The sequence below is a fragment of the Helianthus annuus genome, chromosome 14 (genome assembly GCF_002127325.2).
Source record: "Helianthus annuus cultivar XRQ/B chromosome 14, HanXRQr2.0-SUNRISE, whole genome shotgun sequence".
Classification (NCBI taxonomy): Eukaryota; Viridiplantae; Streptophyta; class Magnoliopsida; order Asterales; family Asteraceae; genus Helianthus; species Helianthus annuus.
In genome coordinates, this window is record NC_035446.2 from 110,916,015 (window position 1) to 110,939,644 (window position 23,630).

General features: G+C 39.2%; 1 protein-coding gene across 2 annotated transcripts; it reads right to left on the bottom strand.

The window, feature by feature from the left end:
• Positions 1-4,404: 4,404 nt before the first annotated feature.
• Positions 4,405-22,529, bottom strand: LOC110908999 (transformation/transcription domain-associated protein). Of its 2 annotated transcripts, none has more exons than XM_022154002.2 (29): positions 22,188-22,529; positions 21,048-21,811; positions 20,814-20,939; positions 20,630-20,715; positions 20,452-20,560; positions 19,596-19,691; positions 19,443-19,505; positions 19,280-19,339; positions 18,960-19,028; positions 18,757-18,838; positions 18,485-18,636; positions 17,167-18,399; positions 15,751-17,088; positions 15,391-15,649; positions 15,080-15,302; positions 14,617-14,986; positions 14,387-14,536; positions 14,053-14,292; positions 13,764-13,985; positions 13,050-13,685; positions 12,700-12,960; positions 12,259-12,606; positions 9,760-12,165; positions 9,406-9,696; positions 7,155-8,033; positions 6,800-7,078; positions 5,757-6,308; positions 4,922-5,131; positions 4,405-4,680 (listed from the first exon to the last, which is right to left on the bottom strand). In XM_022154002.2, the coding sequence occupies exons 1-29, from the start codon at positions 22,243-22,245 to the stop codon at positions 4,561-4,563; spliced, it is 11,682 nt and encodes a 3,893-aa protein (XP_022009694.1). In that variant the 5' UTR covers positions 22,246-22,529; the 3' UTR covers positions 4,405-4,560. The 2 variants fall into 2 exon arrangements, with proteins under 2 accessions (XP_022009694.1, XP_022009695.1); XM_022154003.2 differs by having other exon boundaries at positions 14,071-14,292; positions 22,188-22,528.
• Between the last annotated feature and the right edge of the window lie 1,101 nt (positions 22,530-23,630).

Consider the following 23,630-nt stretch of genomic DNA (forward strand, 5'->3'; position numbering starts at 1 on the left):
TTACGCCAAATTCTCCAAGTGTGAATTTTGTCTCCAGGAGGTGCAATTTTTAGGGCATATGGTGAATCACGAAGGTATTCACGTAGATCCCTCCAAAATAGAAGCAATCACCAAATGGAAGGTCCCGCAATCAGCTATGGAAGTTAGAAATTTTCTAGGGTTAGCTGGATACTATAGGCGATTCATTAAAGATTTTTCTAAGATAGTCGTGCTATTAACTAAGCTAACCTGTAAAGCAGTAAAGTTTGAATGGGGACCTAGGCAAGAAGAGGCTTTTAACATTCTAAAGCAAAAGTTAACAAATGCCCCAATTCTTGCTTTACCAGAAGGAACAGAAGATTTTGAAGTTTACTGTGATGCTTCTAAATTAGGATTAGGATGTGTGCTAATGCAACGCAAGAAGGTAATTGTGTATGCCTCAAGGCAATTGAAGAAGCACGAGGAAAATTATACGACTCATGACTTAGAATTAGGATCAATAATTTTTGCCCTTGAGATTTGGAGGCATTATCTGTATGGAAGTAAGTTTATTATCTATACGGATCACAAAAGTTTAAGGTACATATTTGGGCAAAAAGAATTGAACATGAGGCAAAGAAGATGGATGGAAATTCTAAGTGACTACGACTGTGATATCCAATATCACGAAGGAAAAGCAAATGTAGTCGCCGATGCTCTAAGTCGTAAGTATCATGAAAAGCAAAGGCGAGTTCGTGCTCTTAGATTAAATCTTCAAGTAGATTTAGTGGAACAATTAAAGAATGTTCAAGAAACAGCAATCAAGGACGATGCTGAAGAAATGAAAGGAAGAATAAAGGAATTAGAGCAAGGAGTTGATGGAATTTGGAGATTCCATAAGAAAAGGATTTGGGTACCTAAGCAAGGAGAGTTAAGAAATAAGATTTTAGAGGAAGCTCATAAATCTAGGTATACCATGCACCCAGGAAATAATAAGATGTACCAAGATCTAAGAAATATTTCTGGTGGATAAGAATGAAAAAGGATATAGCTAGATATGTATCTAAGTGTCTGACCTGTTCGCAAGTTAAGGCAGAATACCAGAAACCTTCAGGGTTACTCCAACAATTAGAAATGCCTGTTTGGAAATGGGAACTAATAACCATGGATTTTGTTACTAAGTTGCCCAAAACCCGAAAGGGTAATGATGCGATTTGGGTAATTGTGGATCGATTAACCAAATCAGCTCATTTTCTACCCATCAAGGAAACCTTTAGCATGGAAAGGTTAGCCAAGTTGTATGTAGACAAAGTAGTTTCCTTACATGGAGTTCCACTCTCCATTGTATCGGACAGGGATAGTCGTTTCACTTCCCATTTCTGGACTAGTTTCCAAGAAGCAATGGGAACCCGACTAAATTTAAGTACTGCATACCACCCTCAAACAGACGGACAAAGTGAAAGGACGATTCAAACTCTGGAAGACATGCTCAGAGCATGTGTAATAGATTTTGGTGGAAACTGGGATGACCACATACCCTTGATTGAATTCTCCTATAACAATAGTTATCATGCAAGCATTGAAGCTACCCCATTCGAAGCACTATATGGACGAAAATGCAGAACTCCAGTCTGCTGGGCAGAAATAGGAGAAAGTCAATTATCAGGTCCTGAAATAGTGCAAGAAACCACTGACAAGATAACGCAAATCAAGGAAAGATTAAAGACGGCTCGAGATCGCCAAAAGAGTTATGCAGACAATCGACGTAAACCATTAGAATTCCAAGTTGGTGACAAGGTACTCTTAAAAGTTTCTCCTTGGAAAGGAGTAGTACGATTCGGAAAGAAAGGGAAACTAAGTCCACGGTACGTTGGACCATTCCCAATAATCCAGCGAATAGGACCAGTCGCCTATCGCCTACAACTACCAGAAGAGCTAGCTGGAGTACATGATGTGTTTCATGTATCCAACCTCAAGAAATGTTTATCTGACGAATCCCTGGTAGTACCTCTTCAAGATGTAGAGGTAAATGAAAAGTTAAAATTTGTGGAGAAACCACTGCAGATCGAGGACAGAAAGGTCAAGTTTCTCAAACATAAACGACTAGTGCTAGTCAAAGTCAAGTGGGATTCGAAGAGAGGACCGGAGTACACTTGGGAGCTAGAATCAGAAATGAAGCGGAAATATCCTCATCTATTCCAGTAAATCTCGAGGACGAGATTTTATTAAGGTGGGGAGGATGTAACAACTCTCACCAAAACTATTAAATTATTATTTTATTGGTCTAATAGGAAACCCTAATTGAAACCCCCAAGTAGTATTGCATGACCCCTAAAATTTTCAGAATCATTGGAATCAGGATCAGGGCCCCTAAAACTCAAGGGGGGATATTCCCTAATCAAAATTATCTTCACAACTCGTTGTCGAAATCAAATTTTCATGAAACGTAGACTCAGCAGGCCTAGGCTGGTGATCAAGCAAGCCTACCCTATTTGGGCTTCCCCCGCGATACGCGACAGGTGCGGAGGATCCTGTCGCGACACGCGGGCGGGTCCAAATTAGGGTATAAATACAGGGGCCTGGGACTTGAAGTTTGGCGCTATTTCGACGTTAAAACTCGCTTCATACACTGAGTTACACACTGTTTACTATAAAAACACACATGAACACGAAACGCTGCCGCGATAACTGGGTAATAGCTCGATCACTACTACGATTTAATGTCCAATCGATAAAAACCAATCCAATGGATGTTTAACTGCTGCTCAAACGTGGGTTTATACTTTGTCATTCGTCGTAAATGCGATGGATGTTTAAGTATCGCACTTTGTCATTCGTTGTGAAGGTTTTGATCTCGTGAGTTGTCGTAAAGAGATGGATTAAAGTTACTAACCTAGTTTTCGTGTGCATTGTTATTTGAATTAGGTTACAAGGCTAATCAGTAGGCTAAACTCTGTCCGTTTAAACTTACAATATGAGTCATTCTCTTTTTATCAATCATGTTTTACAATACTCCAAATTATTTTCAAAAGTTATAATTACAGGGATTAAGTCGTCGTTATCTTAAATCACTGGCTAGTGGGGTATTGTGCACATTACTAATTTCTCACAGTTAGGCTAATCAATCCTGACAGTGATAATCATCACTACTTAGGTGAAAGGACCCAATACTGGTATGACCATGGTCTCAAGGCTGTGACATGGCGCCAGATAAAAATAAGATAAAGGCCATTGTAATTGCTTTTATGCTGTAATTGATAGTTACGTGTCGTTTTATCAAAATTGAATGACCCACCAGTATTTCCCCGCTGACAAAATATTTTTAAAACATGTTTCAGGTGACCTACTGTGAATCAAGGAAAAAGTGCTATGGAGCACTAATCAAGCTTGAAGTAGTGGCTCAGTTAAATAAATAAACATGTTTTGTAAATCAGGGAAATTCCTCGGAAAATTCCTCTATTGTAAATTACGGGGTTCGTCCCAAGTGATAAAATAAAATAATCGGGCAGTTTCAAGTTTAAAAGATCCTGTTAAAAGTTCCGCTGTCAAATCAAATAATAAATACCACGGGTTTTTCTGTCCCACGGCTCCTGGACCGGGTAAAACCGGGACGAGGGCCGTGACAGTAAAGCCTAAGTATGTTGTAAATTATACTTATATATAATGATTTAGGGGAAACCACCCCTTGTGTTTTTTGGCAAGAGGGGAGAATGAGAGGGGAAATAACATGACACAATATGATTGGGTGGGTGGAAAGTTCGTCACATCTCATTAGACATGCACTCCTTAAACCCTAAGTAAAATTAAGTAAACCAACTTTTCAAGGGCACGGAATAATACAACACACACACATACTATTGACGTCAATAAATTAATGAGAACAAATACGAAAGTTAACTTGGCCTCTCACGATATTACCGTAATCATGGTTGTAAAACAATGTCTCGAAGGTCGAGTACTTCTCGAGTACTCGCGACAAGGTAGGTTTTCGAGGCCCGAGTACTCTCCGCCTAGTCCGAGCACTCACAAATCCGACTAGGGAGCGCCTAGCGACTTTTGCAACCATGAACGTAATAATACTTGATTGTTTACGTCTTTGTAAACCATAACATCGTACACTTTTGTTTTCTTTTTCACTTAAACCCATGACCTCAATTTTGATGATCCTAGAAACTTTGCTTCTCTCATTGGGCCACCAACGACAATTATAAAAAAAAAAAACTCTAGTTACTTGATTAAATTTACATTAGATGAGTAACTGCATTCTGTTTTAACTAGAACTTAATGTGATAGTGCGAATCTCTTTAGTTATTTCAAGTTTAACACATTCAAAATCATGTTCAGTAGTTATGTTAATAATTGGTAATGAGCACACATGTTGCTCACCAAATGGTGGTCACACGCAATGTGTTCATCACCAACAACCGCGATTATAAATCAAAGATGTAATCATCAAAACGCTTATGTTCTAATTAGTTCATAAATCCCACGCAGCCAATCATAATCAGTCAAAGTCAAGGAGAGTTTTTAGTTTGCATATATACAACTCAAAAGCTAGCATGTACATCTACATATCGTATGCCTCTAGCCTTCTTGCTAAAATCAAAACCACGGATGCCAAGTCGGGTCCATCATGCATAAGTTTCTGGGAGTAAGAGCTGCTTCGACAAGTTCAGTTACACCTCTTTGCACTGACTGCGGTGGGTCCACTGAGTTCTCGTCCTGAATCCCCATCAAATAAATATTAGTCAAAATCATACAGTCGAACAGAGATAAAGATCAAATGAGTCATCATCATCATCATCATCATACTCGGTAAATCCCACTAATAGCAAAGCTAAGGTAGGGTCTGAGGAGGGTAAGTAGACAGCCTTACCTCTACCCCGTAGGAGTAGAGAGGCTGCTTCCAGTTAGACCCCCGGCTCGATATAAAGATCAAATGAATGAAAACATCAAAACATACCTCTTCTGATATGAATTGAGGCGCGATCCCATTGATCCGTCCGATCACTTCCTCCACGTTTGTGGTGATCTTTTGTCTAAATTCAACAGGGTTCAAACTACCACCACCAACCACTGGGGCCAAAGGCATTCCAAGAGGTCTTCTCCATGACCATGATAACAGTTCATCACGGAAAAACATCGCTAAATGATGCCACAAATGTTGACTTTGCTGCAATTCACATGTAAAGCCAAGTTAGCGATCAGTGATTTAAATTTTAGGGGCAATTTCATATATATCCCTGGAAACGTGCAAACTATCATATATACATATTCCCATGAAAAATTATAAATATCGTATACAAAGTAGTTGAAATATCCTTATACCCAATTCATTAAAAACAATTTAATAAATAATAATTTTACCCTTATTTTTCTAAAACTTAGAAATCTCATACATGACATTTAACTTCAAATATTATATTTACTCATTTCTAGCCTTATTTATTCAGCTTAAATATTATATATGGAGCATACTATTGTTTATGGGTAAAAATAAAAAAAAATAAAAATGGGTAAAAATAAATTTAAGCTAAAAATGTGTTAAATAAATATATGAAGTTAAAAGATGAGCATCATATGAAAACTTAGAAGTTAAAAAATAAGAGTAAAATGATCATTTATTAGATTGTTTATAATTAATAAATTGGGTATATTTGATATTTTAACCACTTTGTAAGGGATATGATATTTTAGTTTTGGTTGGGTATATAAGAAATTTTTAAAATTTGTAAAGGTATATTTGAAATTAATCCTAAATTTTAAACTTACGGCTGAATTATTTAGTTAACAGTTACCTTGGGAGAAACAACAGCTTGAGCTGATGCACACATGGCAGAGACAATGAGACCCTCAACACCAAAATGAGAGAAAAACGCCTGCAAATTTCTTGTCAACCGAAACGGAACAGGTTCGTTAAACTCAATCATACCATTGGCATCATATGCTGGATGAAAATCTGTTTGGAATATTTTCCCAGTGTTCTTAGCAAATAATATTTTGTTAGGGGACCGTCCGCCAATTTGTAGCATGAAAGACGTGAAACTTGAAAGTGCGAGTTGGATGGCAAACTGCTTCTTGAAAGCCCACATATGATTTACACTCAACAGTGTTTTGTACATGTACTGAGAGAATATATTGTCAAACACATAATCTTTTGTGATGTGGTTGTAAGCTTGTAGACGAAGATCTACTACGGTTTCAGGTGATATTTGACCCGAAATTGCTTGGTTTAACTGCTCCTTAAAATAAGCAATTGGTTGGTCAGCCTCTTTATTGTTTCTCGAACAATGGTTTTCATACACCTCCAGAAAAGTACTGTATGTTAAGTCATCTTCTACCATCCGAACCTGCAGAATGAAAATACACCATTTTATGTTTGAAAACTTGTAAATAGAGTAAAATGCCATTTTCGTCCCTGGGGTTTGGCCAGTTTTGCAACTTTCATCCAAAGGTTTGTTTTTTCGCATCTGGATCCAAAAGGTTTGAAATCTTTCATCCAAGGGTATTTTCGTCTTTTTTGTTAACTTAAAGGGCAATTCGGCCGTTTGAATACTTGTAAATTAAGCTAAATGCTTGGGCATAAAGTGAAAAAGACCGAATTGCCTTTTAAGTTAACAAAAAAGACGAAAATACCCTGACTTAACGGAGAAAAATTAATGGAGTTAACGAGCCGGATAAAAATGGCAAGAGCTCAAACCTTTTGGATCCAGATACGGAAAAACAAAACTTTGGACTGAAGTCGCAAAACTAGCCAAACCTCAGGGACGAAACTGGCATTTTACTCCTTGTAAATATTATAAAATACTGATTTGTGAACAGATGTACACAGATGTCATACCTGAGACCAAACAGGGATGATAATTGGTGTGTGAATGTTGATGTGGCGACGTCTTGATTCTTTGTGCTTATCAAACATACGATTCATCACACGGAAAAGTTGTAATATCCGTTCATCGCTTCTGGCATTTGGGGTCAAAGATGTTTGGACAATAAAATGGCGTTGGGACCCATCAGAGCCTATGAGAGTCAACCGACGGAAACTGCTCCCATGCCTACGCACAATCGGGATATCAGCCCCCACCCTATCTAGCTTCACAGTGTGGTCAGGGGCAACTTCCTGCAGTTAAAACAAAAAAAATATTAAAGTAAAAGTATATAATGTATATAATGCAGACGACAGGTTTATTACTTACTTGATCAGTAAAGTATTGTCCGGGAACCTCGACTTCAACCACATGGAAGTCACGCAATACACGGCTTTCTTCCTCAAGTTTTAAAACAGCTGGAAAACGGTCTTCAACGTTGCTTTGAAGAATGTTTTTCCAGTGTTTAAGTCTTTCAGTGAGATCAGATAGTGTGGCTGGGAATGTAGAAGCGCTTTCGGGATCAAGGTCGCGTTCAAAATCCTGTTTGTATTCTCTCACGAATTCAACATGTTTGTTAACGGCATCTGCTGAAAAACACGCCCTGCAAACACCCGACAGCTCCTTTTTAAGAGACTGTGGTACCTCTGCGGTTGTGGCGGTTGGATACTTGTAACAACGGTGAAGTAGAGCGTTAACCACCGCCAGTAGCCGCTCCTCTGGTAGGGTCACAAATCTTGAACCGATTTCAGTCAGTAAACTCTCAAGTTCACTAGCTAAGTTGGTGTGTTTGCTTCTAAGTGCTTCCATTATATCTTTAGCAGCATCAAAAGCACTAGTAGCAGAAGCAACTAAACCCATAGCATAATTACGCCTCATCGCATTCTGACCACCATCATTAACAGAAGGATTCTGCTGGTCATTACCAGTACCACCAAGCGCACTGCCTTCAGTAACTGTGGACCGTTCAGGTTCTTGACCCTGAGAGTTACCACCATCGTGTGACCCAGCGGGACCAGTTGACTGGGTTCCTTGTGGACCGTTCATGTCTGACGCCGAAGACCCGACAGCTTGTCTGGCATTCCCGTCAGCTCCACCAACCATGTTTTGTTGCAGCCTTTGCTGAGCCATTGCCATTCTGCCAAATTCAGATTTGTTCGCAACATCACGACGCTCGAGCAAATATGTTCGAAGCCAGTAATATAGTGCCTAAAGTATAATATGATAAGTTAATCAACCTGATATAAACTATATAGAGTTCAAGAAGTAATATAATATAGGGTTTAAGGGAGAGGATCATGATAAAACTCTTTCTTCGTGAGAAAACTCTTTCTTCGTAAGAAAACTCTATCAAACGATTGATATTTGTGTTGTAATTTTTCTGGGGTTTAGTTTTTTGGGGTTTAAAGTTTAACTTTTAGAGGTTAGGGTTTAGCTTTAGCATTCAATTTTTAGCTTTTAGGCGTTAGCCTTTAGGGTTTAGTTTTTTGGGGTTTAGGATTTATTTCTTAGGATTTAGTAATGGTTAGAGAGAGTTTTCACGCAAAGATTTTCTCGTGATCCCTATATATATAGGGTGAGGTTCTAGAGAGAGCACTAATGTATTTGTGAACTGAGTGAACAAATCCTGGCCATTGATTTGCATCATCAAATCGTAAAATACACTAGTGTATTTTCATCATCAAATCCTGGCCACTAATTTACACTTGTGTATTGATAATGAAGGGCTAGGATTCATTAGTGTTCACAATCAAGGGGGTTGTTCACAAATGAACCTAACCCTATATATATAGGGTTAGGATTGTGTGAGAAGCACTAGGCTAATTGAGAAACTTGAGAAGCATTCTAGACCACACATTTTCCCAAAGCTTTTCGTAATATACACATATGCTATGTTGTCAAAGACGCAAGGCGCGGGCAAGGCGCATCGGCCTCGCCCGGAGCCTAGGCGCAAGGCGCAAAAAAAGCGTGGGTTTTTTTAAGAAAAGCGCACATAGAGAAAAAAATATAAAAAATACGTTATGCTTTGAAAATAAATAAGATTCCACATATAAAATTAAAAAAACTATTATATATGCCATTTAAGATCATGTAGCTAATAGTCGGTTTCATTTTTTTCAGTTTTCCTTCCTGCTTATCCACTGCGCCTCAGCACCGTTTTTGCGCCTAGGCGCGCGCCTTTTTGCGCCTCAACAGCGTTTTTTTCAAAAAAACCCATTTTTGCGCCTAGGCTACCACCAGGCGCTATAGGTGCGCCTCGCTGCGCCCGGGCGCCTAGGCGCGCGCTTTTTGCGCTTTTGACAACATAGCACATATGTATAGTTTAAAATTGACTATACACATATGTGTATAATTCAAGATTTGGCAATTTACGTATATGTATATGGTTAATTTTAAACTCTACATACGTGTATATTACGAAAAGCTTAGGGAAACGTGTGGTCCAGAATGCTTCTCAAGTTTCTCAAATAGGGTGGACTTCTCTTAGGATCCCTACCCTATATATATATATATATATATATATATATATATATATATATATATATATATATATATATATATATATATATATCATATTTACCTGAGGATACACGGTTGCAACTTTGAGCAGAACGAGTTTGCAATGTGGGGCTTCGGATCTTTGTAAAGAGAGTAATAGTTGGGGAATCCACGAAAGCCAGACCCAATGAGGTATTTGATCAACGTATTTATCAAAAGCTCGACCCACAGGCTCATTGGGAGTGTCAAAGCTGAGAAGGTATAAAACACGAGCTAGATGGCTTCTGGAATTCGGAATGCCAAATTTAATACCTTGAAGAAAACAACTCACAGCATACTCTAACCAAATCTCGTCATGAGTCTCTTTAAAAGCCTGTATAAACAAGAAATTATAAGGCTTGATTCATGATTTAAGTTATAAATAATGAAAGAATACCATGTCACAATAGTTTCCCCAGCTTATCCACCCTTTAGGCAAGTTTTTGAAAAGGCTGATGGCATTTGAATATGAAAGATTGGCGCCTTCACAGTCATGTAGCTTTAACAAAAAGTCGCCTTTAAGTCGGTAAATTTCTGCTTTGTGTTTGACTGAAAAGTATTCCAGATTAGTACTGTTGATCAAATTAAGCCCGCTTGTTAGCTCTCCCTTCATTTCTAGATACGCCTTTGCTTGCTCCCTTATCTTAACAAAAGCCTCCTGCACTTCCATGGTTGAGTGGCCGTACATTTTTTCCAAAATGGTGACACAAACATCGTGAAGGCCTTGCTTGCGGACAATGTGGGCAAGTTTATTAACATTCCACGCCTTGTCACGGTAACCAAGGTGATGAAGTTGAGAATTTGTGTTTGCAAAATCTTTAAATGCGTCGATCACCGAGTTATACATTTCATTCCTCCACTGAAGCAAGTCATACCAAACAGACAAATTATCCCAGTCGTTTGGAGTTCTAAGCCTCCATGTTTCAAGAATGTCTTTTAAATCGGCGTAAAGACCGCCATGCACACCGACAGAAGGATTTCCGTTTAATTTGCTACCATTAGCGATATCTAATATAACTCGAGCAGACTCTTGAACCTCAACTAACTGTTGGAATTGTTGCAAAAGAGGAATTCTGGCATGAATAGACATCTCAGGCAACTGCCACCACTGTTCTAAAGCAAGGTCAACACCTTTACCGACTATAGTTTCAGCATCACCGACGCCATTTGCATTCTTTTCGTGTAGAGAAAAATATGCTTGGATTATACGAAGTTTTGGAGTTTCTTCAACTTGAGCCTTTGGAATTACATTATCTTTCAAAAATGCCCAATCAGGTTGTTTCCAGAGACTATCAAGTAATATTTCGTAATTATCAACAAGTTTACCGAAGTCTGTCAGCACGTCCCATTGACTAAGTTGACTCGCACAATGTAACCACTGTTCCTCCCAAAGACACATCTCAGCCTTGGGCACGGTGTTATTGTAAGTGCCTTGGGTTGCCTTAACCATGGCTTGGTAAAACAAACTTTGAGCCCGTTGCCAGTAACCATGCTGAACAAGTGATAGCCCGACCCGTGTTTCAGCGGTAATCGATCGTTTCTTCCACAATCCATATCTCATATCTTCCTCGTTTAGCAAACGGTAAAGCTCAGCAAGGGATTCGGAGCATTTCGTATCATTCAAAAACAGCATCACGTGACTTTCTAGAAGGTTCAACGCAATGTGCCATGCATTGTAAGTCTTTCCGATATATTTTATGAGTTCACTAGGCATTCGAGGTTGTGGGTGACTTAGTTGAAGTCCTTCTAAAAGAGCTTGCACTACATTCGGCCTGTTACCCTGCTGCTTTTTATGGTAATCTTTCGAGAAGAGAGAAATTATCGGCTTAGCGAGTTTGACTTGTTCATCCTTGCATAACGTCACCCAAACAATGGGAAACACCAGTACCCATAAGTGATACGCAACATTCGCATCTGTATGAGCAAGCTCCCTCAGTGGAATTACAAGATCACCAACCTGAAGCCGGCTCATTTCACTCATAAACTTTGCATGCTTCATGACAAGAGAATCAACCGTTAGGGGAACGTCTTCCGACACCTCAGATCCATCGGTAACCATCGATTGTGCTCCGGATTGTTCCGGAAGCGAGCCTGCAGCAAGAAGAGACGTAACCTTGCCGGAATTTGCAGGAAGTGTAATGGGCTTATTCTCGACTAATATGGCAAGAAGAAGATCGAGCCCTTGTTTCAGCCAGAAGACATCGCTCAAAGCCTCCCAGTCTTGGACTTGAATAATGTATTGCAACCGTGTGAAGAGTGTTTTCTGAAGAGATTCATGATAAAGGGAGAAAAATTTCATCCTCATTTCCGGATCTTTTGCCCTTAAGCCTAGTAAAAACTGTCTCTCTACCTTCTGAAACACTTCTTGGCGTAAGGTTAACGGATATTTATTTGCATCTGCACAAAGCCCGTAGAGGAGCTCAAGGTATTTCCGGTCCCACTCTTCGAGAGAAGTTGTGGAGAAGTTCTGTTTATCGACTTGAGAAAGCTTTTGAAGGAAGGATACGACTTCTTTTGGAGTAAGAAAAGAAGAACCAGAAGTCGTAGTCATTCCAGGCATACCGAAATCTTTATCAATCCATCCCTTTATTACATCGAGGATGCAAAGAAGCACTGTGTGGTCGGTTCCTTTTTCAGAGAGCAAGGAACTTAGAATTTGTGTTATCGACTTTTTGAAGTCCGGCACAAGCATGACCTTTTCACCAATGAGTTTCATGACAGATTTAAGATTAGCAATCACCACTCCAACATCCGCACCTTGACGAGACGAACTAACTGCAGAATCTGGATCTGTTCTTTGGCCCTGAAACAAGGAATTGTTAGTTTGTTACCAATTAGCCGTATTAAAAAAAAAAAAAAAAAGAGTAAAATATTCTATCAGATTTTTAAGGCGTACTTGTCTAGCATAGGATCCAGGTGCAGATGCCAAATCACGAGCCAGACGTTGGAGAACCCGAACTAAATTAAAAGCATCAATGACATTCTTTTGCACTTCTGCTAGGGTTTGTATAATATACAGCACAAAACTAATCATAGAAGCAGAGTTATCTTCACCAGCTGTTTGAGGAGCTGCAACAGACGCAAGGTGCTTCTGTATAAGCTCCTCAACTTTTTGGTACAATGCCTTCACATCTTGTGGGGTACTAGAAGCTTCCGATGGAAAAGCAACAAAAACCATTTTCAACAAAGAGCACAACGACTTTCCAGCATCTAACATTTTATACTTGAAACAGGGCTCCAGAATCTGCAACAAAGAAACATTATTGATAATTAGTTAATTACTGTTAAGACACTTAAACATAAATATGCATAATGGCATATTAGGCTATTAGCATACTTGAGAAATATGAATGATGTTATTGCGAATGAACAAATGTGGCTGTTTCTCCAAAACTTTATTCATCACATCCAAACCCTGGGCCAGAGCAGTGGACGGGTCCTTCGACTGAGTTGGTGGAATGCTGCTCAGAAGCTTCTCTAAATAGTTGAATTTTACGTTAGCGTTTGGCCACACTTCTAAAGCTTGTGATAAGAGCTCTAAAGCTTGCTTATACATGAGACTTGCTTCCTTGTCTTTAGGCTCTATCACCAATGCCACCTGTTAAGTATATATTAATGATTAATCAACTACTGACTGACTTTATAAATTTTCACACAAGTTTATATTTTTATAATATAAACACTTGCCCTTATCAGAAAGTTGATTATCATTTCCTCCATTGCAGCATTAGGCTTAAATTCCTCATCTGGTTGTCCAGTAGATCCTCCTGGTGTCTCTATGTTTGGAATTGAGGAGGCGCCACCAGGTGACATGACACCAAGAGACTGAAGACCAGGCTCAACCTTTAATGTGGATCCATCCATTGACCGTTTAGAGTCAGCACCAGTTGAACCATGGTTTGACCCATCGTTACTCTGACTAGTGCCTTCACCATCATTGACTATTTTCATCTCATTTTGTCTTTGTCTCTCCCAATTGACAACCAACCCAGCAAGTTCAATTGCAAGTCGTCGGTTCTCTGTAGTGGTATTATATGGTAAACCAAGGCGACTGAGGGAATTGACCATTTGAGGTACAAACTGGGCCCTACAACTGTAGAAAAGATCTGAATGACGAACAATGAGTTGGAAAATATGGATAAGATTAGGAATCGAATGTCCTTCCTCCACAAGAATCTTTTTTGTGTAGCGTATCCAAATTGGCATACGGGAGTTATCACCAATCGGCAACCTTCGTGGAAGTGCTGGCATTAATATATCAAGGGCTTGTTTGACCAACATTTTATTCTCTGGTTGACATGTCCGAAGTAGAGCAACAAACACCTGAAAAGTTGGCAGAACAAAACTAAGTATCCCAACTTAAATCTCAATGTGTCTCGTATACATGTATACAGAATATACCTGCAATATGATCTTTTCTGGAGCTTGATAGGCCTCCAAAAAGTGGCATACATTGACAAAGGCCCACTGCTTACTAGCACTGTCTTCGCGTTTTAGGTGATTCCACCCGAATTTAATGAGTTCCTTTCTATGATGTACAAGGTCAGTTTGGAGATATTTGAGAAGTAAAGTAGCAAGTTGTAGTAGCTCTATCCTCAAAGGCTCATCATAATCAGCAGAGATCTGTGCAAGATAAAAGGGATTAGCGGGGCCCTTATCGAACTAAGCTATAAATACTAAAAAAACTCACGGGGGGTCGGTAAGTCACCTCTTCAGGAGGGTCCAAAAGTTTGTCAACAATTGTTTTGATAATGGCGGTATCTATAACGTCCCATGTCTGGTCATTCTGAAATGCATGAGCCAGCATTGGAAGAATCAGCATTTGCATGATGACCACCAAGTGATCATGACCCATTTGTTTTGATTGAAAGATGTTTAGAAAGTGCAAAAGAAGGGTTTTCTTCATACTGGATGGGTAGCCCTCAGCCACCTAAACAAAAATTATACAATCAGACTTCACAATTTACAAACATAAACTCAGTTTTTTATTTGGAAGATATATGAAGTTTCATATGCATACATACCTCAATGATGTAAAACTCCTTTAAAAAGGTGAAGTCAATCCGAGTATGGTATAAGAAGATTGAGAGGATTTCGAACAGGACATTGACTTCAGTTTTATCATGGCGTAGATAGTTTAAGAAGCATTTGACCAGCCATTTGCTTTCTTTCACCTGCATTTTGTTATGACAAATAAAAATTAGAATATCGCACAATATATGACAACGATGAAACAAGGAAGAAGTCTGTTTACTTGCACCAAACTCTGTTCCTGCTTATTCTGCAGCCGAGATATTCTTGCAGGGGACTTCCACAAAGAAACCAATGTATCAAAAACAATGCGGTTACTCTGCAACCATCCAGGAATGAGTTTGACCAATGTTTTTATAAGAGCAAGACCCTGAAAATAAGCGTCTGGCAAGACGCTAGGGGCAGTGGGGTTAGATGGAGGCTGAGTGTTGTCATCAACTCCTAATGAAGAAGTTTCTAGAGATCCCTGAGCCGTTGATGACTCAGCTTTCGGGATGAACTCAGGGAATGCACTTGAAAGTATCTTCTCTGGTGACTTTGCAAGTTCTTCTCTCAAGGGCTGACCAGCATCTGACCGTATAATGTACATTAATCTGGATCATGCTCAAATGAATTAGCTTAATGAGGATTTTACAGAATAGGAGTTTAACCTCAAAAGTCAAAACTTAAACATAGTTGGTTCCTACCGGCGGAAATATTTTGGTTCACATAATCGAGCAAGAAAATAATCAACAGCAGCTTGTGGATAACGATTTAAAAACTTTGTCAGTGGAAGACGATAAGGACTGTTGATCTCACTATAAAACTGTCCAGGCGGAAGGGCTCCTTCTAAATCAATAGTTAAAGTTACAAGTTCATCTAGAAACTTCCCTGCTGCACTTGGGAGTAAGTGAAACAGCTCGATGATAGCTGCATTAAAGTTAATACAAGTGTATTTAAATACGATGATATGAGAAAAAAATCATCTTCATTATCAAAATATAAAAACACAACATACCAGCTGCTATTTTTGGTTCTTCGCCGCTTTTCCAAGATTTTTGAATCTGCTGAAGTTTATCCGGTTCCAACCATCTCTTCAAATGCTCCAACAGTTTGCCTCCCAACGCCACATTAAACCAATTCGATAAAAGTTCAAGGAGGCGGGCCAGACCTTGCAGTAGAGGCATATTGAGATTCTTGGTATGTGCCAAGTTAACTAGTATGGGCCTCAGGCTGCTTTGTAGAAGTTCTTTAGGCATTCGTTGCTGCTGAATAACCTAAATACCAACCAAATATAACACAATTTTATCAAATGCACAAAGTCCTACTGCATTGAGGTAATAACGAGTTAACGACCATTAAGATATTAAAGATATACCTGTCTCAATCCCTCTTTAGCGACGGCTACAATTTCTGGTGTCCTGCTTGTCAATGACTTGAAAAACATGGAAATTACTTTTGCACGTAACTCGGAGTGATTTTGAGTCTTGAAATCTGCCCACGCCATTGCTGTACATAAAAGTTCGATGCAAGCTGTGCGGAGTTTAGTTAATGACATGGCAACTTTAGGGTTCATAAACTTTGCGACCCACACAGTCTCATCAGCCTCGGCAATCTGTAACGCCTCTTGAAGAAAGTTGACCAACTCTGGAGTCAACTTAAGAAGAGGCGGCCTCAAGGCAAGGCAAAAATTTAAAGCTGTCACAGTCCCAACCTGTTGGTCAACGTTCTTTGATCTAAGAGGGCGCATTAAAAGAGACTGAAGCAAAGGCTGGTATAGTGGTTCAAGCAACTCCGACACTTCACTGCCGGTTCTACTAGCCAAAAGTGCCAAACAAGACTGCACAATTTTGCTGACTCTTACAGTTGCGTTTGTGTTTAATAACTCTGAAGCGAGAAACTCAACAACTCCTTGAAAACTCTGTCTGCGGGCTTCATTGTTTGCTTCATCAACGTTATTAACCACCCGCAGAACCTGAGTCAGCACCTGACTAGTTTCTTCTTGTTCTTTTGCAGCATAAACAGGGAGTCTTTTAAGAACAAATACAAGCCCTCTTACAACTCGCATTTGGAAAACACATAAAGTTTCAACAGTAACTTTTCCCACTAAAGCACCAAGACCAATAACCCCACCCATTTGAGCTTGCCAGGTGGATCCATAACAGCAATGCAACAAACGAGGTAATAATTGATCAAAAATGGGAACCCTGACACTTGGAGGTGGTGAATATACAGGACTCATCGATGGACTAGAAACGATCATAGGAGTACCAGGACCCCCTCTTGACATGAGCACATCAGCGTGCTTGGATCGAGCTAGTAATAAAAGAGTCTCGGAAAATGTATTTAGTGCGTTGAGAGCGGCTTTGGCGTGAAGTCTGTTTTCATCCGCGAGTACTTCCACAAGAGCATCTAGAAAGATCAGAGGGTCCAGTTCTCTCAGATTTGAGCTGTTACCATTTCTTTGTTTCGAACTGTTACTTGTGTTTGATGACAGTAAAGGACCACCAAGAGGAATGGCTGATACAGGGGCGTTGGTAGAAGAATTTTCCAAGTGAAATATGATTGCAAAATGGTGACAGATGTTAGCAACATATTCATCTTTAGGGTCAGCTAATTCAGGTTCTGCGCTAGCAGCAAGAATGGTCATGAGCAGCATCTTGAATACCGATTTTTCAGCCATTAGTTGTGTTTTGGTCTTCACTCCCAAGTCAGTCTGCAAGAGAAATTAATAAGCTTCAAACAGAAAATAAAAAAAAAAATACAAAAAACTATAACAATAAAATTAATCAACCTTAACATCAGACGCTTCCGGTCTTCTCCAAGACGGATCAACTGAGGAGACCAAAACGTTCGATAAGTGTCGAGATATTAACGCATCATCTGTTGCACGACCGGGCAAATCAAGTTGTGCTGATAAGCATACTCTAAGAAACTTTAAAGCTTGTTTCCTATAAAAAGCATCCATGCTACCGGTCTTGTTCATAACAGCTGCTATAGCAAGATTAATACATCGATCCAAAGGTACCAGAAACGGAGTTTCAGGCTCAAATGTAAGAATTAATCGAAGCCCATGCTCTGGGTTATCCTTGCACTCAAGTGCAAGTGGCTCTTTGAGAAACCGTCTATTACGACCGCCTAACTTGCCAAGTAATTGTAAAGATTTACCACCCCATGGGTACGGTGCAGGCCTTAAGTGGGACCATAATGCTAAAATCACATCAGACATCACATTTGCCATACTTGGTTCAAGAAAATCAGGATTTAAGCTATCAATCCAAAACTCAAGTGTGCGTAACCCTAAGCTGACTAGTTCATCACTCCCGTTAAGACACATAACAAGTGGTTTCATCAATCGAGGAAGGTGAGGTAACAATGAACTTAACCGTGCGGGGAGCGTTAGACAAAGCTCAAGTAAAAGGTCTCTCATTTCTTCAGCTGTAGGGCCCTCGAGCATTGCCAACAACATGTTTAAGCATGGTTGTAGAGTGGGAATTAAGTCCCTTAATAAAAGCTCAAATTTTCCACCACCTAAGGCACGGAACATTGTTCTAAGAAGTTGTAGATAACCAAGTGGTTTCTCAACTTCACTGGTGTTTTTCATGCAGGCTTCCACGATAACGGGAACATGAGGCTGCAAAATACGCTCACATTCTGCTGGAGCTTTGGCTACAGCACCGAATAAGAAGCGGAAAAGATGAAGAACAAGTTTTGCTGCAGGGGAGTCGGGATGTTTCAAAACGTCAAGTTTGCTGCTGACTAGGAAATTAACCAGGACGTCTGCAAATGGTTTAAAAACCTTGGGTGCTTGAAGAAGAGTAGAAAATATGTGCACAAGCTGTGTGTTGGATATCATGCATTCAAAAAGTTCCGGCATGCATAACGAGAACATGTCCATGAGATCTCGAGGTTCCATAATAGCCAAAATCTGGGAAAAAAGATGGATCATTTCTCTCTCTTCATCTTTCTCCTTGAAGAGAGCTAAGCAACGGACACCGCTCTTTAAGACACCAGAAGCTCTCCATACCTACCCAATACATATCTCAAATTAGTATCGCATATCAATAATCATGTTATTCTGTAATAGCGTGTATTGTATAGAAAACGTATACCTCTTCTTCTCTCAGCCCTTTGAAATGCTGGCCTAGGGATGAATTAGGTGGGGTTGTTGGAAGCATCTGTGGAGGTGTCCCATGGGTGGACGGTGAAACCTGTGAGCGGGGCAGATGTGCATGTGTGATACTCCATATTATTGTTTTCATTCCTGGATATTAAAAGATATGGATTACTAAACCTTTTTGAGATTTTTACGGGATATGACATCAATAGAGAAAGAGATCATCTTTAAATGCAAATCAGCTATAGAAGAATGGAGGAAATTTACCCATAACCAAGGTCTTGATCAGATGTTTACAGTCACTGACTTCTTTGGAATGTTCTACCGGAACCTGAATGTTTAAAACAGCCTGCCAGATAATTTGAATGTTCAATATGGTGTCAGTGTGCAACATACGGTATGCCTATGCCTCATATCATAAGAAACAGCTGGTTATCATGGGGAGAAAAGTTTAGGAAGATTAATATAACCTGCACTGGCAACTCAAGCTTTGCCTTTAAGGTGGATCGGTCCTTTCCTTCTTCTCCATCCTCCAGAAGCTGTCATGAAAAATGATCACAATTAGTAGATAGATGCAAGAGTCATTGGAATGGGGAAGAAGCAACTAACAGAAATATCCTGCAAGACATGATCATCTACTTTATTTTTATTATCATTTGTAATTTGTTAAGAAGCTTGTCATACATAAACTGATGAATAAACTTAGGCCTTTTAAGCATGATAATAACACTCCTCACCATTTTAACTGAATTGAACAAAAAAATTCCAAGTGTAACAAAGTGAAGTATACCTGTGGGATGCTACGCTTAAAGGTGCTAAATTTCCCAACAAAAGCATCCAATATTCGCCCCTACATATAAAATAAGAATCAGCTATCATTAATCTGAAATAAAAAAGCATCATGAAATTGCCAATGTGGGAGTCAAAGAAATATGAGGTTGAAATAATCTTACCAATAAGATCCTTGCTTCATCCATGGATGGTAGATCAACACCTTTCTCAAAAATCGGCTCCACCTATACACATTATTGACATAAAGTTGGGAGTCAAAGAAATATGAGGTTGAAATAATCTTGAAACTTTAAACGGGGAGATCCAAGCTATACCAGATTCAACATTAACCGTGCGCATGTGGTGTGGATGCTGAGAGATAATGAGGCGTCGTGCATATTACTCGAAAATAAGTAGATAATCCGTGACAACTGCAGAAAAATATTAAAAGAGAGTAGTGAGACAGGTAACACATGAAATGATGAAAAGAGCACATAACAGCCCATTTGTTATATATGCATCGATATTGATAAGTATGACTACTTTCAAACAAAAGTGGAAGCAATGAATGAAGCTACAATGCCATACGAAATAAACCATGTTAACACTTTAAAAAAACACATGGAATATACATCCAGCTATCCAAAATAGTAAAAGTGTTTTGATCAACTAGTTAATATAAGTTCTACTACATATTGAAGCTATTCAACTGGTTATTTCAAAGTACATATACCTCCCCCGTATGTATCTTGCATCACGCATTATAATAGTCTCTAATGTTGCTTACTTATTCATCACAAGGTCATTTCTACTACATTGAACTAGGGATGAGCACGGTACCCCGTTTGGTACCGAAAAACGGGAAAAGTGGGTACCGGTATTTACCAGTGTTTTACCCGTAAATACCGGTACCGAAAAATGGGGAAAGTGGGTACCGGTACCGAATATACACGGTACGGTACGGTTCGGTACCGGTACCCGGTACCAAATCCTCATCCCTACTTTCCATTGGTGTAATTACTTGTGTAATTACTATTTAAAATATATGTTTGCTGGTAGACTAAAGTTAAGATGATACATGCATGCAAACAACGGACAGAACTATAATTTATTTGCTCAAACTAATAAATTAAATGATAATAAAGTATGGCAATGGCCGCAACACTCGGTGTCTCAAAACAAGCCACAAACCTGGGACAATGAAAGATCTCCCCGAACATGATGAACGATTTCTGCCAAGAGACTATATGCCAAGGGCCTCAATGTCTCAAAACAAGCCCGACCAATTCCCACGAGAACCCTAACATAGTTCACAAAATTGTCAAATGATGCTTTAGACATTACGTTGAATGGAAAATATCAGTGTTACCTCTCTTCCAAGAGTGTATCAATCAGAGGAAATAAACCCCTCTTAAAATCCGTTCCAAGGACATGTTTCAATGCTATCAACAATTCCTGCACGTAATAAGAAAAATATATATAATATATACCAGCCCGCAAACTATAAGAAACATTAAAACAGTAAATTAGGGTCAAACAGATCAAGGTCATGCCTTTCTAATGGAAACAGAGTCTGAACAAGTCACAAGCAGGTTCACAATGCTTTTACATATGCTTTCTTCATGTGGCCTAATATAATCAGCAAAGCTCTTCAAAAGGTACGTCAGGAATGAGACCGTCTGCAACAATAGGACCAGAAACAGATAAGTATACATAATAATGCGAGAGCTTGGTGGTTCAAATATGAGTTAGTAAGGATGAACACAAAGATGATCCCAAAACATTACCTTAACTTGAGCCCCTTTTAGCTCCGTGAAGTGGGTCTTTAAATGTGGTGGAACCTTGTCAGGACCCGGGACTGAGATAGCAGAAACCATCAATGGCAATAACTGAGGGATGTTAGTCTGAACAAGTCGGTTGTACAACTGAAAGAGAAACATAACCACCAACGGACTCTCTGTCACAATCTTAAATGACCTAGTGCTAGGATTAAGTTGTCCAGACCCCGTGCTTGATGCAGTGGACGAAACTTGATCTGAAATTTCCATTGGCTTAACATCGTCACCACCAAGGGAAGGTAACGCTGACATCGATGAAGGTGGTGGCACTGCTGGAGCCACAAGTGCACCACTTTCAAAGAAATGGCTAACTGTGAGCCTAAAGTTCTGGTAAATTTTACACACAAAGTCAAGAAAAGGCTGCACTTCAGTCTCTTGTGTAGGTCTGAAATTCCTCAAAAGATCAAATATGATGCGAATGCAAATCAATCCATTCTCCTCGTTATCAGTCGTAAGAACATGCATTGCAACTTTTAGCAGCTCCTGAACAAAAGGCCTTAGCACTTCACTATGAGGAAGACGATTAAGGATTTCAATGATAATGTTTCGCAGCTTATGCTCAGGGTTGTCAGTAAACTGCGGCTTTGTTATCTGATACAGAATCCCAGAAAACGGACGGAAGTAACACTTCAGGAAATTTAAGTACTCCCCTGTATGTGTAATCTCCAAACTATCCCGTACCTCCATCGCCATTTGAAGCCTGTTTTGTATAGCTGTGTCACAGAGAGAAAAACAACAATCATTGACCAGCATCTTTACATCTAGAGTTCATTAACCAACCATTCAATAGAGCAATTCAACTCTTAGTGAAACTAGGGCTACAAAAACTCATTATTAGTCACACTTCAAAGTACTACACTATTAAACTCACAAATCACCTATAAAACACATCTCGAAAGTCAAAACTTCATGATTTTGTGTGTGCCTGTGTGTTTTAAGTGCTTATGTTCCTGCTTAATTCAATCACCACAAACACACACACACACAGAACTAATGTACCAAAAAATGAAAAATCAACAAACAATTCATATAATTTCAACAATTACTATACATCATGTGCGTGTGTAAAGAGTAAGATAAGATAATTACGGAGGTCAGGCTCCATGAGATGGCGAGAATGCTGCTCGAAGTTCTGAATTGGACTCATGGCTTGATGAAACCCTAACTTTACTCCAAAACAGTATTGAAGCGAACAGGAACAACCTTTGCAGTTGAAATTGAAACTGAACTTGAAGTTGTTGATTTCTAGGGCTAATTTAATGCGAACTTTTGGTTGTCTAGTTGCTAGTGAGATTAGAACTGTACGAAATTAGGTTTCGCGAGAGTGAATTTGCGGATTGATTGTACTGGTTTGAAGAACAGGGGCCTGAAACCGATGCTTCATTTACGTGATCATTCAAGCAGGTCTCGCCCTACTCACACACACGCTTCGTAGGCACTCGCGAAATTTATAGAACAAACGAGTTTCAGTTTTTTGACGATTTGAGGATGGTGCATAAAAGATCCTTCTATTTTGATGGTTTTGTAACTTTGTGTCATGAAGTTTTTGGTTTTTTATTTTGCGGGTATTTTTTACACCGGACGATGAGGTTCAAATGTACTCAACTAGTGGTATGCGCCGCCCGCGTTGCGGAGCGCCAAAACCGAATATTTCTTAGCTTGATAACATGTACATATGTATTTCGGTTACTTGTACATGCTACTTATAACACGATTTAAAAAAAAACACCGAGTCAACCGACTAAACTAAAACAGTACCATAGTTTTGCTAAAAAAAACTAAAACAATGGCAAACATGTAATTTAGAGCTGGGGCAAAACAGTAATTTGTCAGGATCAATGAGCGAGTGCTAGGCAGCTGTTTGACACGAATAAAAACTACATTGAGTCAATAGTTTTGACAAAAAAAAATGATGGCAAGATTGCAATTTCTAACTTGGGGCAAAATCATATTTTGAACCAAGGGAAAAATCGGAACTTTTATCTGGGACAAAAACGTAATTTTTAACTGAGTACAAAATTGTAGTTTTGAGCCGGGGCAAAACCAAAATTTTATTTTGAAATGGGTTGAAATGGTAATTTTAAACTGAGGATAAAATCGTAATTTGGCTAGACCAATTGGGAATGCCTTGCACTATTCCCCAACCTTCCTTTTGTAGTGTTTTGAACGAAAGGCAAAATTGTAACTTTAGTTGGAAGTAAAACCATAATTTTATTTTAAACTGGGGGCAAAAACGTTATTTTTAACCGAGGACAAAATTGTCATTTTGAGCTGAGGGCAAAAAAAAATTCTTTTGAACTAGGGTGAAATCGTAATTTTAAACTGAGTATAAAATCGTAACTTGGTTGGACTAATAGAGAAGTGTCCGACCTTCCTTTTGTGGTATAGGTAATATTAAACGAAAGATGTAAAAAAAAAAAAAAGAAAAGAAAAACAATATTGCCGCCCAAACATGCCAATTGCATCAAACTACTATTACCTTCATGGAAAATGTAATATAGAAGATTGGGTTGGTTCTATAGTTATTTTAGG